At 53.5% G+C, this 16,991-nt stretch overlaps 1 protein-coding gene across 1 annotated transcript; it reads left to right on the forward strand.

Moving 5' to 3' along the window:
* The first annotated feature begins 660 nt into the window (after positions 1-660).
* Positions 661-13,840, forward strand: LOC134148392 (T-box-containing protein TBX6L). Its single transcript, XM_062590369.1, has 9 exons — positions 661-784; positions 7,452-7,596; positions 8,587-8,689; positions 9,269-9,433; positions 9,776-9,922; positions 10,421-10,491; positions 10,915-11,006; positions 11,967-12,159; positions 12,655-13,840. The coding sequence occupies exons 1-9, from the start codon at positions 661-663 to the stop codon at positions 13,079-13,081; spliced, it is 1,467 nt and encodes a 488-aa protein (XP_062446353.1). The 3' UTR covers positions 13,082-13,840.
* The last annotated feature ends 3,151 nt before the right edge of the window (positions 13,841-16,991 follow it).

Genomic DNA, 16,991 nt, shown 5'->3' on the forward strand with positions numbered 1-16,991 from the left:
AAGGATCTGGTCTGTGGATTCGGAAGCAGTCTGGAGAGTCTGAGGCCGCTTCATTTTTTTAATAAAACAGAAAATAAATAACTATCAGTGTGACGACCTCTTTGTATTGTTTTATTTTGAGTCCTGTTAATGACATGCTGTCTTCCCACGTTTGCAGGATTCGACCAGTGCAGATGGTGAAGTGTCCTTGAAGAGCTGCAAACACGTGGAGCGACTGCAAGTCTGGAGGTTTTCGCATTGAGGAGCACAGAAAACACCCTGAGACTGTGGCCTAAGTGCACCAGGTGGGAATCTGCAAAATAATTACATCTAAAAGGTGGTAAGGCTGCCTGCAGGTTTCAGAGAGAATTTCCTCTTAAAAGTGCAGTTTACATTTTTCCAGGTTACTTTTTCTGGCTTTGTGCAAACTCAGGCAGACAGCAGTGCTTTAGTTAAGCCCAGTTTTATTAAAGCTGATATGATGAGGTTTTCTCACAACCCTGGGCCCCGGGAGAAGCCTGCGGTGCCTGAATTGCTGGCTGCTATGCCAGAGTGGGAATACAGATTAGCAAATGATCCGAGACTGGTTCTTTCCAAAATAAATCTGCATTTCTATTGCGTTTCAGCAGTCTGCTGGACAGTAACTTTGTAGCTGGCACCGGAGCCCATCCTCAAGGCAGAATGGTGTCCTGGAAGTCACGCCTGGACAGAGGTGAGGCCCCATTCACCCCCTTTTGCAGAAGCAAAAGGTTTGCCCGCGTCAAAGAGCCCACGGCTCCGAAGGAAGGGATGGCGGCGGGCGCAGGTCAGTTCCCGGCAGCCTCCTGTTGCATGTTAAGGGTTAAAACTTGACCTACAGTGAAGGGCGCCAGAGAACATTTGCTTTATGACAGACCCAAAGGAGAATGTTTTTTTTCTAATCAACTCCTCAAAGAGATGCAAAGCAAAAGCCCTTGGCCTCTGCCTTTGTCATGGCACATCCCCCCTCGTGCACTGCCCTACCTCACCCCTTCCGCACGGCAGAGCTGCTGTTAGAGCTGGGCACCGCGGGATTTTGTCCTGCTGCCGTAATTGAGCTTGCAGCAGCGCTGCCTGTGTCACCGACTCACCCATGTCAGACTCGCTCTGTGCCATCCCTTTCCTCCCCTGCCCTCCAGTCTGCCTGTGAACTGTTAGACACCAGCTCGCTCACCCCTGACTTCCCAGCAGACTGCCTGAGGCACCCCACGGCTGGGACGGGAGAGCGATGTGCGAGATGCCCCCTTTGCCAGTGGTGAATTTCATGGGGATTGCTGGCGTTAGCTACGCTTCCAGCCATAGTAACAAATGTACTTTGAAAACCTCTCCAGTGCAAGTGGAAAGGCTGGGAGAAAGCTGGTTGTTAAGTAGCCGTGGGTAATTAATGACTCCACCTTCCCCATCAATCAGCTGGGGGAAGCCAAAAGGATTTGAGTGCTTGCAGCAAATGTGTGTTCTCTAGACGTGCTGATACCCAGTGTGCAAATGAAGTGGCAGCAGGAGACCATCTGATACCCTTTCTTGGAAGAAGCAATAAGTCATGATACACATCCCACACTCCCGTCGGATGAAGAGTCTGAAATTCCCAGGGCTGATGCTGTTGTTGTGCAGTTTCTAACTACGTGGGATGTTAATCTGTCTCACTGCTAGCTTGAGTCTGACCCAATTTTTGTTCTATTTTCCTTTTTCAGATTCTGTTTGTCGTCATCTTTTCAGCTTTCTACAATTTAAATACTCTCATTAGAAAAGCAGAACTTGGTGGGCAGCTTTGGTGCTGGCTTCCCTTTCATAGCAGAGCAGAACAGCAAAAAAAAAAAAAAAAAAAAAAAAAAGGCATTTCTACATTTTATTCTGTTTGCATCTGGTAATGGCTGTGCAAGTACAAACATAGGAGGTTTGACCTCAATACCATTTACAGTCTGATCTTTTATCTCTCAATTTATTTTTCCACATATGCAATAAAAAAAATCTCAGCTGAGCTGTAACTTGCTGTTGCTCCACCACATGATGGCCGCCTCCTCGAAGGGTACTGAGCTCCCCAGTTCTGAATTCCCCCTGAGTTAGCTGAAGGAGAATGGCCAGTGGTCTTCCATATTATCCAGTAGTTTTAAAAGAGATGCCAGGTAGAGCGAATGTGGTCTTTCAAAGGGGCCAGCACAAGTGGACAAGCTCCTGCTGTAAAAAACATCCTCAGGACTTCTCAAACTCTCCAACCTCCCTTTCCATCTCCTTGCCACGCTGGCTTTTCTCACTCCCACCCCTGGTACTGGGATGCCTAAAATGCAGTGTCCCTTCTCTTACTGGATTCCTTCATCCTCTTTGTGTGTTCTTGGACTGCTACTCCAGAAGGTAGAAACAGCAGAATTATAGGGCTGTCGTTCAGCTGCAGGAATTGACTGTCAATAGGTTCAGAATGTTTTGCACATTAAACGAAAATTCAGGTGTCCCATTAATGTCAGTGACAAAATAAAAATTGTTTATTTTACTGGGAGCAAGATCAGACCATGAATCAGCTAGAGCCTGACAGCAATGCTCTTTGAAAGGAAATGGAGAGTAGAGCTCCTGCGTTTGCTGTGCAGGGTCCAGCGCTGGCCCTTGGAGGCTGATATCCTGCTTTTGACCTTGAGCACTCACTGAAACACCATCTTTCCCCTGCAAATGTTAGTATCGTGATTTCTGCGCATGAGCGCGCAGAACTCCCTTCTTCATCAAGGCAGGGGCTAGTTTGTGCCCTGAAGCATGAGACTTGATTGCTCTCTCTTAGCACTTGTAAGCACAAAAGCTAATGGTCACACTTGCAGAATAAACTAATTAAGAGCAAAACGCTGAAGTCCTTCAGTTTCTGCTCAGACTTGCATTCAGTGAGAGTTGTGCTTTGAGCAAGGACTCAGTAAAACCAGCACCTGGTCCATGCGTTGATGCACAGTCTGGCATCAATCTGGCGCTTGCACTGCCGCTCGGAGGTGCCGGTAGAGCTACGTGCTGGCGCGACTGCACCAATAAAACAATTGCGACTTTCACTCGCAAGCACGGCTGGAAAGATGCTACCTGTAGAGCAGGCTGCAGATAAAGAGCTTCAGAACTTCTGCTGTAGCAAAACAGCGCGATAGAAAAACTAACTGTGCAGTCAAAGCCTGAGAATTGAGAGACTGGGTAGGTGAGTGATATTATACCGTCAAATGAGTTTGCGTTAGAGGAGAAGACGGTGAATGAATGCGTTGCTGCCGTATCCCTGTTGCCAGAGTAAAGGTTACCAGAGACTGATATTCACCCGCTTTGGGAGGAGCAAGCTTGTTACGGTCTGGTTCTGATACAGACCAGGGATCAACAGCAGAATGACTCCATACTCTCGAGATGAAAATCATATCAAATCCTTGGAATAGTCAGAATGATACTTTTCTTGCTTGCTGTTTAAGGGATTTTTTGTTTTGTAGGTAAGTCTTCAGGGGATGCTTTTGGTCTTGTTTCTATTTATTTAAAAGTGCGTTAGCAGTAAATCAAGGTGCATTTCCCCTGTAGGGTTTCCTGTATGTCAAAGCCATGTTAATTTTCTTTGATTTTCTTCCCTTAGCCCCAGCCATTGCTGCAGATCCTTCCTCTCTTTGTCCCTTTGGACATCAAAGGATTGTGAGGGGACAGCCCTGGAGAGAGGCTCCTCCCTGCTCATTAGCCTTCATAAAACAGGACCTCACCTTGGCTAGCTGTGCTTGGAGTGCCATCCTCATCCCAGGCACTCTTGACACTGGATCTCAGAAGGAAAGGCTTTTGCTTGCTTCGGGAACTCGGACCTGCTTTTGGACTGGACTGTTTTGGCTCCCCTTAAGGATTCTGGTGGCTCTCACAGCTGTGCAGCTTCCTGGACTTCACAGTACATGGGAAAATGCAAGCTTTGCCAGGTGGGTGCCTCCCTCCTGTCCCTCAGCACACGGGGAGGTCCGAGAGTTATGCCCAGCACTCGCATCAGTTTTAGAGCATAAGTGCTCCTTACGGGATATCTGCATTTATGGTAGCGTGTGTGTGTGTGGCCAGAGGGGATTTCCAAATGTTTTCGTGAGAACAGATGACAAATTGTGGTCTTGAATGTTCTTTGAGAGCCTTGGAAGGTCTTTTGTAAGCGTGGCAGAGGTTTGCTAGCAATTCTGTCCTAAATTCTCTTCTCCGCATCAACGTGTGCAGTGTGGTCCCTCCCTGCGGGACAGAGATGCTATTTGTGTATTGGCTGCAGAGGACTTGGAGTTCCTTCGGGCTGAAGGCCACAGAAGGTCTGTAAATATTTGTTGTATTGTTCAGAATAATTTTGACACAAACTATGCAGTTTTGTCTGACCGCGTGCCTTTTCTGCCCTTTGAAAGCATAAACCCCAAGTAGATGTACGCCACAACTTCTACCAGCTTTCATGCCCAAACACGGCGTTTCTCTGTTTTCTGAAGGGTTTGGTTTACTACTTCTTCATCAGTCCTCTCCGTGCTATTAACCTCTTCTGCTCTGAGCGCCGTGGTCAGATTGGGCGCAATGACACATCTGCACCAGGGAACTAAGGGCCAAATTCTGAACTCGGGTAGACAAGGCTACATTAATCCAGGAGCACTGCCTGTGTCAGGGTAGCTGAATCCCAGATTTAGGCCTGGGTTTTGCTCAGCACAGGAAGGAAACAACTATTTACCTTGTTTAGGTATGCGGTCCGTGTACGCGTTAGCCATGGCTGGGTACTCGCCACTTCCTTTCTTTCCCTCTGCAGTGTTTTGGTTTGTTCATAAGAAGCAAAATACATGTCCAACAGAGCAGGTAATTTCCACTTTCACCATTGCTTTGTTGTTTTTAAAGCAGTCCGCGCTGTGTTGAGCTTGATTCATACTGATTCATACTGATTTTGGTGGAGGTGGGAAACACACCTTTTGCTTGGTGGAGCTTTTCCAGTGGTGCAAGCCCTAGCCTACGCTTTGCAGGACGTTATGACGCAGTCTCCGTATCTGACAGCTGAACGAGGGATTGCTGTAGACAAGTGGATTATTTTCTAACATTTTCTATCTGTAGCCTTTCTTCCTTCTTCCTTTTTTTTTTTTTAATATATATTAACAAATATCACTGGGTTGACTCCTGTTTCTCCTTCTCTCCTTCTCTAAGGCAGGGAAAAGACAGAGATCACCCTTTCTAGGTACAGAAACCGACGCACAGACAAGCTGCTGTTACTCGTATAGACTTTGAAATCTTTGAAAGTGTGGGATAGATTGAAGAGCTCTTAATTTTCAGTGCCTGCCTCTACCACTGCAGCCTGCTTTCTCTTCAACCTCATCTCGGCCTAAAGAGTATGTTTTGAAATACACCACGGGCAGCGTTAGCAGCACGACGGGCATAACGATGAATATTTTCAAAATAGTTAAGAGCTAGAAGTTCTTGGAAGAAATGTTTAAATCTACTGAAAATAATACTTAAATGAGGTCTAAGTTAGCAGGGGAGGCGCGTGCCGGAGTGCCGGCGCCGGCCGGCTGGGCGGGAGCGAGGAGCGGGCGCCCAGGGCCTTGCTCCGCGGAGCAGAGCTGAAGCAGGTCCTGCAAACGGATCCGCCGCCGCGGAGCGCCCTGGCCGGGGCGGGGGAGCCCCGGACTTGCCGCGGGGCTCGGACCCCTCCCGTGGTCCGGATCCGAGCTGCTCGCGCCCCGTTTGGCAGCCCCAAACCGCGCGCCCCGAAAGCGCAGCGCGGAGGACCCGGGCGAGGTGTTAAAGCCTTTGCTGCAAGGTCTGTGGCGCGCGGCCCCTTCTCCCCGTCGCTTGCGGCGTCTCGCTCCTGCGGGCCCCTCGGAGTCGTTCTGGTAAAGCCACGTTGCAACGTCTGCCTCGGCCTTACGAAACGGTCGGTTGCGAAACGCGTTGGAGGGAAGGAGGGAGCGTCTGCCGGGCCGGCTGGTGGCCGCTCGTGCGCCCTGGCGGCGGCGTGGCTCCTGCGGGGAGCCGGCCGGGTTTATTGCAGCTCCTCGAGACACACGCGCCGCGCGGAGCCGCCGAACGCGTTGTCCCGTGGCGCTTTCATGTCTCTGCGAGAGGATATGAGGGAAGCTTTAGTAAGAAGATGTTAACGGGCTAATCTTGGTGAGCAAGCTAGGTGTCACTTCTTAGCCAGTTCATTAACGTTGGATCAAAGCAGAAAAAAGGGCAGAGCGGCTTTTTTCCTGAAATGCCTAAAGACCTTTAAAAAACGGCAGAATTACGTTTAAATGTTTTTTACTTCCTAATACTGTGGAAATAACCCCTTAGGCTCACGCTGGCTTCTGTGGAAAGATGCGGCTGTCCGAAAAGAAACAGCCGTCTTTGGGCATAGTCGCCCGCTTTTCGCGGGTGCTCGTTTACGGACGTTACCGGGGGAAGCCGCAACAAGGCGATAAGTCCCCTCGCTTCTGATCCGCTCTGAATAAGACCCCTCTAGGAGGGAGAAAAGTCTGCCGACGCGCGGCTGCCGGGGCCCCGTCGCGGGGGCGCGGCGCGAGCCGGCAGCGCGGCGCTCGGCCACGGCGGTCTCGCCCGCGCTCTGCGGCTCCGCGGGAGCCGCTCTGAGCTCCCGCACAAGGTCTTTTAGCCGCCGGCCTGTAGTCGGAAGCGCGGTTGCGCGGCGGAGGCTCCGCTGCCGTGCGGGGCCACGGCCGCACCCCGGCGGGACCCTCCTGGGCTTCTCGGCACGCGCCGGCGCCGGGTCCCGCTCACGCCAGCCCTGCCGTCCCCAAACAGCCCGTGGTCTGGCTCTGTCACCTCCCGTTCTTATCTCCGCTTACGTTCGGGTTCCTGCCTGTCCCTTCCTGGCCCTCTGCAGTGTTTTTTCACCTCCGCTGCTCTCTCTCTGCCTTTTTTCCCCCCAGTTGCCTACTGGTGCACTTAAAATCTGCCCGGTCCTTTCAGCTTTCATTTCGTGCTCGTGGTAAAGTGGTTTATATAGCCCTGATCGTATCAGAACAAGAATAAAAATGGATCGTGGCTACCAGCCTGAGCTCTGGAATAAAGCGAATCAAGCTGAATTTGTAAAACAGATAAATCTTTGCAAAAGAACTCACCGGCTAAAACCAGACCTGTTGGAAAAGCCTTTCTACTACTGAGCCTCCTAAGAAAACCTGTGCAGGCAAACGATCAGTTTTCTTTGAGAGGTTTCTTGCGGCATAGACTCCCCAGTCTTTGGTGGCACCTGGGACCTTCATGAGTAAAATCACAGCGTTCAGCTACCTCTGCAGTAATTTGGGGCCAAGAAATATTGTGACCAGACAGGAGGAGGAGTGAATGGCCAGATCTCCGGAGCCGCTCTGTTACAACAGCGTGTGAAATCAGATAGCTCCTGGTTTCCAGGCACCGGTGCTGGGTGGGCTGATGCGGCTGCTGCTTCCCAGAGCTCGGTCTCTGAGCGCGATGCGGCTGCTCCGTGCGGCCTTCTCTCCTGTCCGCCCTGAGTTAGTGTTTTCTCCCTCTCCCGGTAGATGTGAAAGCGCCGTGTGACGCACTTCCTTCCCCAAGCCTGGAGCCCTACCCGCAGAGCTCCATCGTGGTCACCCTCGAGGACATGGGTCTCTGGATGAAGTTTCATCAGATAGGAACGGAGATGATCATCACCAAATCGGGCAGGTGAGGGAAGCAGCATAGCTCTCTGCACCGCACCCTTCCACGCTGTTTGCAAAACTCTCCAAGTGCTCGTGTTTGAGCGATGGCTCTTAAACCTTTTTTTCTTTTTTTAGCCAATTATTAAGAATTGCTCTTCCAGGATGTCTTAGAAGTCCAAACTGTGAAGTGTGAAAGGTCACTGAGGGGCTAATGTGTTGAAAAACCTTCTCTACTCCGACCTCAGTACTTACACTGTTGTTCTTCCTGTTGCTGTGAGGTTGTTCTGGATAGTGTCCTAGACTTCCTTTGCCTCAAACAGTTATTGGCAGAAGCAGATGAGCACTAAATATTTGGCTTTGATTCTGCATTTGCATGGCCTAGAACATGGCCTAGAAGAGTAAGGATCTGTGCATACAGGTTACTCTAAAATTTAAAACTTAGTCACGTATTATGGAGCTTGTAATGAAAGAGTATGAAACTTTAATGTATTATGTCAAAACTGCTGTGAGCTGAAACGATCTCCTCTTTGAATAGGGAGGTGGGTGTCAAAGATTGTTTGCAGTGTCAGAAGATAAAAGAGGCAGTGGGATGTACTGGAACAGAAAGCTAGCTATGCCTTCAGACAAGCCCTATCCATGCTGGCAAATGCTCTCATCTGTGCTCCAGGTCCATGATAGCGGCAGAAAGCTAAGAACTGTGTCCAAATTTTAAATGTTTTATTTGAATTTCCCATGGTTGCATTTCAGAAATCAGAAAAACAAAAGCAGTAACAGTAGCAGGAGGTCAGTGACTGCTGCTCTGTTAATGCCTGTTCCATCTAGGCCCACAGGATTAGACAATCAATACATTAGTAAGATGGTAAAAATGGCCAGCAGCTGGTCTGCTGAAATACTGCCACCAGCACTTTGCACAATAATGAGTAGACACAATCTGATGTTTGATTAGGTCATTAAACAAAAAAGGCTTTTTACAAAAATCCCTACACTTACACTGCGCATCTAATTTCTCCTTCAGACGAATGTTTCCACAATGCAAAATCAAAGTCTCTGGCTTAATCCCATATGCCAAGTATCTCATGCTGGTAGATTTTGTACCAATGGACAACTTCAGGTATAAGGTAAGTACTTTAAATAATAAAAGTTGTGCTGTCTTTCTATATTTCCCACTGTGGGAAAGTTTACTATTTGAAAAAAAAGAGACAGAACAAACACCTATTACAGGCTTATGTGGGACTCTCATGCGTCTCTTTTGTTTAAAATAATCTTCGTGCCTCACTGGCTAGCCTGATAAATAAATTATCTTCAGACCAAGTTCAGAAGTGGTTTTCTGCCTCTCTGGACAAAGTTCAGAAGTAATTGGTGGATTTTCTGCCTACCTAGTTATCTAGCATTTGTCACTTTTGCATGGGTAGCAGCTGGAAAGATGCCTAATTTTCATTGTAAATAGTACAGTTTTGATCATGATTAATGTCAGACTTCTCTGACAGCCACTCAGAGAGAGAGAGAGGAAAAATGAGGCCTAAACTCAGAGGTGCTTCAGTAACACAATCCTGACTCATAAGAGAGAATCTGCTACCTATCAGGATTGTCTGCCTCAGGGAAGTCCACGAAATCAGATAGTGAAGCAAAGTTGCTGGGACTTCCCTCTAATGAGGGTAGGTCTTTCAGGCTCTAGATTTCCTTCTTTCCCTCCACAGTGGAATAAAGATCAATGGGAAGTGGCTGGAAAAGCAGAGCCCCAACTCCCTTGTCGCACCTACGTCCACCCAGATTCCCCAGCTCCTGGAAGCCACTGGATGAAAGAACCTGTCTCCTTCCAAAAGCTGAAGCTCACCAACAACACTCTGGACCAACATGGGCATGTAGGTCGTAGCTGCTCTTGGTGCTGCGCTTGCTGAGATGTGCTAGCTTGAAATCTGTTGCAAAGAAACAAGTTAGATTTGTGAGAAATTAGATGGTGTGGAAATTAAAACATACCAAAGCGCCCCCTCTTCCTTCCTTAGCCCAGCCCTTGTGCCCGCTTAACGCCCTGCTAGGGAAGGCCTTAGTATGCAGTGTCACTCCCGGGGTATGGCAGAGCCACCCGTGCCAGGAAGGTGCCTCTGATTTGAAATGGACGTCCCGGGGGTCTCCACAGGAGACTGCACAGCACGTTAGCAGTGGTTGCATGTGGAAACCTTCTCCTTTGTCTGTCTCTGCGCTAGATCATCCTCCACTCCATGCACCGTTACAAGCCTCGCTTCCACATTGTGCAGGCAGATGACCTCTTCAGTGTCCGCTGGAGCATCTTCCAAGTCTTCAGCTTCCCGGAGACTGTCTTCACGTCTGTCACTGCTTACCAAAACGAGAAGGTACAGTGTGCAAGCGCCACCCCTTGACATATTGCTAAACAGGCTGTCCTTAGAAATCTTGTAAAGGAGGATGTCTCCTCCTGAGCTAGTCAGTGTGGGCACCTGTGACAGGGGAAGGAAATAGGCACATGAACTTAAAGAAGTACTTAGGGATGACATCCACTCTGGGATGAGATGAATCAGGCCCATTAACTTACTGAGTGCACCGTCAGTGATTAAAAGGACCCCACATATACTAAAAGTCCAGATGTAAGTACTGACCTTTTGTATTTCTCTAGTCACGTGAATCCTACCCTGAGGAAGTAGCTGGGAAAATCACTTTTCTCTGTATCTGTTCCTAGTCAATAGAGGGAACTGTTGTAAGAGCTCAGATACTGTGACAAGGGCAGCCCCAAAAGCCTGGTCAAGCTGTTGTGATAAATACTGAGATGAAGGTCTTGAAGCAGTAAAGAACCCAACCGCTCACCGTAACACCGAATCATATTCCTTTATTTTAAGATCACAAAACTCAAGATTGACAACAATCCATTTGCTAAAGGCTTCCGGGAGCATGGAAAGAACACCCGAAGGTAAACTGTTCTCAATTTATTTCTAACTTGCGTTCACTCATGAATTTTACTCAAGTCTATTGAACAAAAACACACCAGTGCTAGATCTGCTGAGCCAGCCGTGTCCTGCAGGCTGCATTCACCTGTATCTGGGAACGATGAGATCCCATTGTGCAGCTGCCTCCCAAAAGACTAGAGGAGGAGACACAGGATTTCCTACAGAAATGTGGGAGATAGGACAAATATCTGCATTCCCTTGCAGTTTGGATCTAGACTGGCGTCTGCCACCTCAATAGCTGTGATAAAGGAAGCCCCCAGTAGATCACTGTGCGTCTTTGAGATTAACTTGATTCTGACATGCAGAGTTTCCCTCCTCTCTTGAGTGGAAAAGCATCTCTTACAGGCTTTCTTACAAACTCCCTCCATGTACTGCTTCTTTCCCAGGGAAGGACGAGCCAAGTGCCAGAAATCCAGTCCAGGCAAAAGCCAGAAGAGGAAGCTGCCCGAGGAAAAGGAGTCCAGTGCTGAGGAACGTGGTAATATTGGTAACAACAAACCTGGAGAGTCAGTTCTGAGCTGTGGCTGGGCCACGGCGAGGAAAAGAGGCAGTGGCATAGCCCTGCTGTGTCTCCTGCCAAGTGAGAGCTGTGTATCCCTGTTTAAAGGAGATTTTTGCTGTATGCGGCTGGAGGGGAATGGTGCTGCCTGGCCACAGCTGGGTTCTCAGCCCGCTTTATACGCTGCGTTTTCCGACGTCGTTTCTAGCAGGCAGGAGACGCGCAGAAAGGCAGCGCGCTGGGGAGGGCGCTCAGCTAGGCAGAGCGGTGGGCTGGGGGCCGGGGCGAGCAGCCCGAGCGCCCGCTTCACCTCTGTCGGAGCGAGGAGGGAGTGAGGGGGTCTCTGACGCTTGGTTGCTCTGAGTGAGCCACGAGAGCCGGCTTCCAAGTGAGTGGTCAGTGCTGGGCGCTCCTCAGCTCTTCGCTGCACCAGCCGCCGGGGCGGTGATGCTCTGGGAACGCGCGGTGGGAGGCTGCGCTTTCGTAACGTTTTGTCTTCACCAGCTCTAGCAGCCTGCAGCGTAACCCGCGGCCGCCCATTGCTTTCTTCTGTCCTCCCATCTTGGTTCTCGTCCACGCAGTTGTGCCAGCGCTGCTGTTTGTGCATCTGCAGGCTAGGGAGTTGATACCGTTTAAAAATAAACTTCACCGCTTCTGTGCAGTTATTTTTAAGCCTGATCGTTCCTTGCTCCAGTTCACGGTGCTGCCTGCACAAACAAGGTAGCAGCAGGACCGAATGGCACAGTGCAAGGACAGAAAGAGCCAGCAAAGAGCTAGTCCCGTATGGCGATAGGGCTGCAGAGGCGGCGTTAGTGAGATCCTCACCCACTAATCCTGCCACAACCCCGCTGCCAACAGACCGTCGTGCGCGCTGGGCCCTCTCGCTCCCCGCCCCCTCTCATTTTTTTTCCATTCTCTCTTTTCCCCGCTGTGAGTTAGACTTTACGAAAGATGAGAATGTGGATGTCAAGGAAGAGAGTAACCCGGTGGTGGTCAGCAGCGGATACCCCTTCTGGACGGCGGAGCAGAGCGGCAGCCAAGCCTTTCCCGCGGCGTCGCCCGCGCCGGCCGACCAGCGGGAGGCTCCGGCCAGAGAGCAGCAGGTGCCGACGCCGTCCTACCAGGCGTACCGGTGAGTCCCACCTGTCTGAGCCGTCCTGCCGTTAATGGGATTCCCTGGTATTTCTCAAGAAAAAGAGCCAGTGGGATTTGCTTTTCATTTTATTTATTTTTTTATAACCGTAATCCCCTGCTGCTGGGCATTCCTGCGCCCCTGCGCGGGAGGGTTCCCGTGCGGCACGCCGAGACGCGAAGGCGCGGGGCAGCCCTGCACGGACACCCCTGCCCTCCCCTCCGACACGCGACGTGCTAAGCGCGCCGTAAATCCGCGCTCCGGCTCCTGGCGTACTGATTTCCGGATGCCGGACGCCCGTGAGGAACTGGGGAGTCGGATGCAGAGAGAGGCCACCCCTGCAGGCACGCCTGCTTCGAAGGGACGGTGGCTGTCTGAAACGGCAAGGGGAAGAGGGCCCGCCTAGGGTTCACCCGGGCGACCCGCGTGGGCGGTTTCGGTGTTTTCCGGCAGCACTAGGTTTGACTCACTCTCTTCTCTGCTCTCGGGGCTCAGCTTTCACGAAGCCGGGGATGCCCAGCAGCTGCCCGCCCGCGATGTCGCTGCGCTGAACGACTTCCGGGCGAGGTGCCACCCCTTGGATCTGGCCACGGTGCCCGAGCACGACTCCAAGCAGCTCTCGGAGGGTTTCGCCAACCTGCCTCCGCTCCCGCCGCCTCTGCCGCCCCCCCAGGACTATGCCGGCGTGGTAAACATGGCTATGGAGTCTGTCGGGAAAGCCGGGGCGCGAGCGCCGGTGTACAGCCCGTACAGCGCTGAGCAGGGCCTCGGCCAGTGGATGGTGCCTTCCCACAGCCAGTACCGGGCAATGAGCTACTCCGCCTTCTCCACGGATTATAACACGCAAGGAGCTTCGGGACATGCCCACGGGGCCATGGCAGAGTGGAGCCAGTACCCGCTCTTCCCGTATGCCTGCTGGTGAACCAGGAAGAACTTTCTCAATGAAAAGACTAAAAGAAAATTGTAAATGAGATCAAATTTGCTCTGGAGTGTTACCTTGAAGCCTTGTCTACACTGGGCGAAGAGGCACTGCAGCAAACGGCAGCGCGGGACACCTCCACTTCCTCGTCTCCTTGCCCAACAGCCCTCTCTGGTGTTTCACAAGCAGCGGCTGAGCCGGTGGCTGCACCAGCTACGTCAGTGCAGCTCTGTCTGCATCGACGCGTTCTGCAGTGGTTTCTTTCCCGCGGGAATAGGAAACCAGAAGAACTGCAAGAGCAGTACTTAAAAAGCTGCCAAACTCTCAGACCTAGGCTGTGTTTCCATCTTGCATTTGGAAGTTTCCAAACCCCTTTCCTCCCAGGACATGCATGCAAGGAGAAAGGGGCTGAGGAGTTTCAGTGAGCCTTCCTGCTGGCCATACCGACAGTTTGGTCATGAAGCTGTAGAGAAATCATTGCAAGGACAAGCAAAGCACACAATCCCGGTGTCCTCGAGAGCAGCCTCCTCGCTTAGTGTAGTCAAGGTAAAGCTAGAGTCTTGCCTTTCTTCTAGCACCACGTGACAGTGAAAGACACAGCAATGCACGTGTCTGTGGAGCACCGCTGTGGGTCATGCAAGCAGAACTATCAGCAAGGCTCTGCGCTGTGTCTGTGTGTCCCTCACGCCCATCCCTCTTCTGTCACCCCTAAATTTGAGGTTAGTGAAATTCCTGCTGGCTGCGAAGGGGTCATTCCTAGAGCTTGGGGGCTGCTCTGGGGGTCTCCAAAGGCCTGTGGTTGTCAGCAATGGAGCCGTGTCACTCTGTGTCACTCCGACCTCTTCCTTGCCAGGGGAAGGAAGTCTTTCACCGTGAACTTCCTTCTTCTACCCAACACCCCCAAAGAATATAATTTATAGTTGTTGTTAATATGCTTCTCTGAAAAAGTGTTGACAAAACACAGTTCTGAGCAGCCTGGCATTGCTTACTGGGCATTTGCTTTAAAATAATGACTATCCTGTAGGCACTGAGCTGCGTGCCGCACTGCTGTCCGGCCAGCCGGGGCGCTCAGCACCCGCCGCGCTGGCGAGGGACGTCCCTTTGCCCCTGTCCTGGAGTCTGCAGGGATCCGCTTGGGTGCTGAGAGGCACCAGGGCAGCTTCACCTCCGCTGTCGCTGCGGTCGCCCGCTCCGGAGGGGCAACGAGCAGCCTGCACGTCGCGTCGCAGAGGACGGCTTTAATCCTCTCGGGGGAAGGGGGAAGCTCCCCCCTCGACCCAAGCGACAGGCCAGCCACGGCAACGGAGCCCTAAAGGAGGGCAGACGTTTTCCTAGCGTTATTTGGGGTATGTCTTCTTGTAATACTTTAAATAAACTGCAGTGTGTTATGCAGCCATCAGTAGGCAGCGAGATGTGTCATGTAGCGTTTATGCCAGGCGGCTTTCTCCTGGCAGCGTGCACGCGCGTGTGCACGCACCGGTGCACGGGGAGCGGCGCGCGGCTGCGCCGGCCCGTTCGGACGCCGGCTCGGCTCTGCGCACGTGCCTCGTGCACAGGCGTTGCACCGCGCCGGCTGCGCGGAGCCGCCTCAGCTGTGTACGTCCTCTCCAAGCCTTCAGGCTCGCTCTGGGGGTGCCGCGGCCCCCCAGGGCTGGGGGCGAGAGCTGGTTTGGCAGTCGGCTGCTGCAGCGGCGCGAAGGCTTCAGCCTCGCGCGCAGGAGGAGCCGGTAATTTCTCAGCTGCCATCTGAGTCCTTCCCCTCCTCGGCGAATCCTCCCGCTTACTAGGAAGGTACCATCGTCTTCCTCCGAGGCCGGGCAGCTTCACTGTTCTGCGAAGCCTCCGAACGCGCTGCCGCCGCCGCGGGCTCTGGGCTCGGCCGCGGGCTCCGGGCTCGGCCGCCGCCTCCTCTCTGCGATTTCCGCTCTCGCTTTCTTCGGCAGCGGCAGTTTGTACGAGCTGGGCTGAAACGCTGGCTCTGCGCGCCCGCGAGCCGCTGCGATGCCTTCGGGCGGCTTCAGCGAAAGGGAACGAGACGTGCGGACGGCAGGCCGCGAGGAGCAACGACCCGAACGCCACCGAGCGGGCTTTGCGCCTCTCTCGAGCGCCCAGCGGCTCCACGTTGGTCGCGGTGCCCGGGGCTGGGCCCTGCGTGCCGCTGAGCACAGCACCCGCGTTCGGCCCTCCCGGGCTGCCTGCTTCCAGCGCCAGGTACGACACAGTCTCTTAAACTTGCTTTTTGGAAGCTTTCTGCTCCTCCGCTGCAGGAGAGTTACGTAAATGAACCATAAATGGGATCTAGGTACATTTCCCACGGGAAATAAAGATCCTGGTTTATTTTGGTTTCTCCAACTGCTTTTTGCAGCCCTAGCAAAGGCGGGCGACAGTCCGCTGCACTCTCCTGCCCGCTCCTGCGGTGCTCGGCTCCGCAGTGCGGGAAGCGGGAGCGCTCGGCCCCGCTCCTGGCCCCCCGCGGCGGCGTGCCATCGGCTGCAGCCCCAAACCCGAGCGTGGGACACCGGGGCGGGAGGGGAGGCGCAGCTGCAGGCGGGCCGGGGGCAGAGCCGTTCCCCTCCACGCCCCGCGCTCCCCAAAACCTGCCGGCGCACAGGCGGGACCCGGCCTGAGCGGCAGCTGAAGCCAAAACGTTTAAGACCTGCAAAGCAACTGAGGGAACCGTTTAGCGCAGGGGTAGGGAGAGGCGCTGCCGCCCCGACGAACGGCCGCGCCGCTGCCGCTCAGCGCGATCGGCTGCTGTTCCTCTGGGTTTCTCCGAGTCAGGCAAGGCTGTAGCGTGGCGTGGAACGGGCCTCTCGTGGGAGATCACGGCTGCCGAGCTCTGGCGGGCTGAGCACGAGCTTTCTGCCGGCTCCTGTGCTTCACGCGCGTCCGTCCTCTCGAAACGGCGTCCGCCCCGCCTGCGGGCCGGCTCCGGGGCGCTGGGGCTGCCCGCGGAGCGGAGCGGAGCGGCCAGAGGAAGGCGAGCCGCGGGCCCAAGGCGCTGCCCCACCGGGCACCGCTCAGCCCCGCTGCCTCTCCTGTCCATCCGTCCGTCCGTCCGTCCGCAAGGCGAGCGCCAGCTCTTCCCGCCCTGGGGCAGGAGGGGGTTTGTGCAGGTTGGGAAGCGCAAAACGCCGGAGAGGTGCTGACGATCACAGAGCAGTATGCTCGCTCCGGTGGCTTCGTGCTCCGTTTCTAGACCAAAGGCAAGAGCTCAAGCGGAGGCTTTTTCAGAGCTGACTTTGAGCTGCCCTTGCTGGGCCGGCCAGGAGGCGCAAAGCAGGAGCCGGCTCCCTGCGGACGCCCCAGATATAGCTCGGCTCCTGATTGCTGCGCCGGGGCGGGTTGCGCTGATCGCTTGTGCCGGGAGGCGTCTAGTTACGAGATGCCTGGAACGAAGCGAGCAGGTGCTGGGAGGGTTATCTGAGGCGAGAGCCGCGGTAGCGCTGCCGGCCTCGGACGCGGCCCGGCTGGCCTCTTCCCGCGGTGAGCCGGGTCTCACCGGGAGGGTGCGCCCGGCCTTCGGGAGCTTAATTCTTAGGGAGCTGCTGGAAAGCTGGGCCGGGCTGCGAGCAGAGCCCCGAGGGCTGGGGGCGCTAGGGCTGCAAACCAGTGGTGGGCACTGCGGGTTCAGTCCGTGCACAGAGGTGTCCCAGCTCGCGGCTGGAGCAGCCTGTCGCTAACCTGGCTCAAGGGGGGCATACAACAGCGCGTGTTAATGATTTACAGTAATTGGTGCAGCTTCTGCTCGTAGGCAAGCTCCCAGGGCTCCGATTTCGGAGCAGGCGGCGCCTTTGGGACAGCTGTGGCAGCTCTTTTCCCTGCTGCCCTCGTGCTTGCTGCGGGAGGGCTCAGCTGTTTGCACAGTGCCTGCCACAGCTTACAGCGCTGGGCATTAAGGTAACCTGAAATT

The sequence above is a fragment of the Rhea pennata genome, chromosome 17 (assembly GCF_028389875.1).
Source record: "Rhea pennata isolate bPtePen1 chromosome 17, bPtePen1.pri, whole genome shotgun sequence".
Classification (NCBI taxonomy): Eukaryota; Metazoa; Chordata; class Aves; order Rheiformes; family Rheidae; genus Rhea; species Rhea pennata.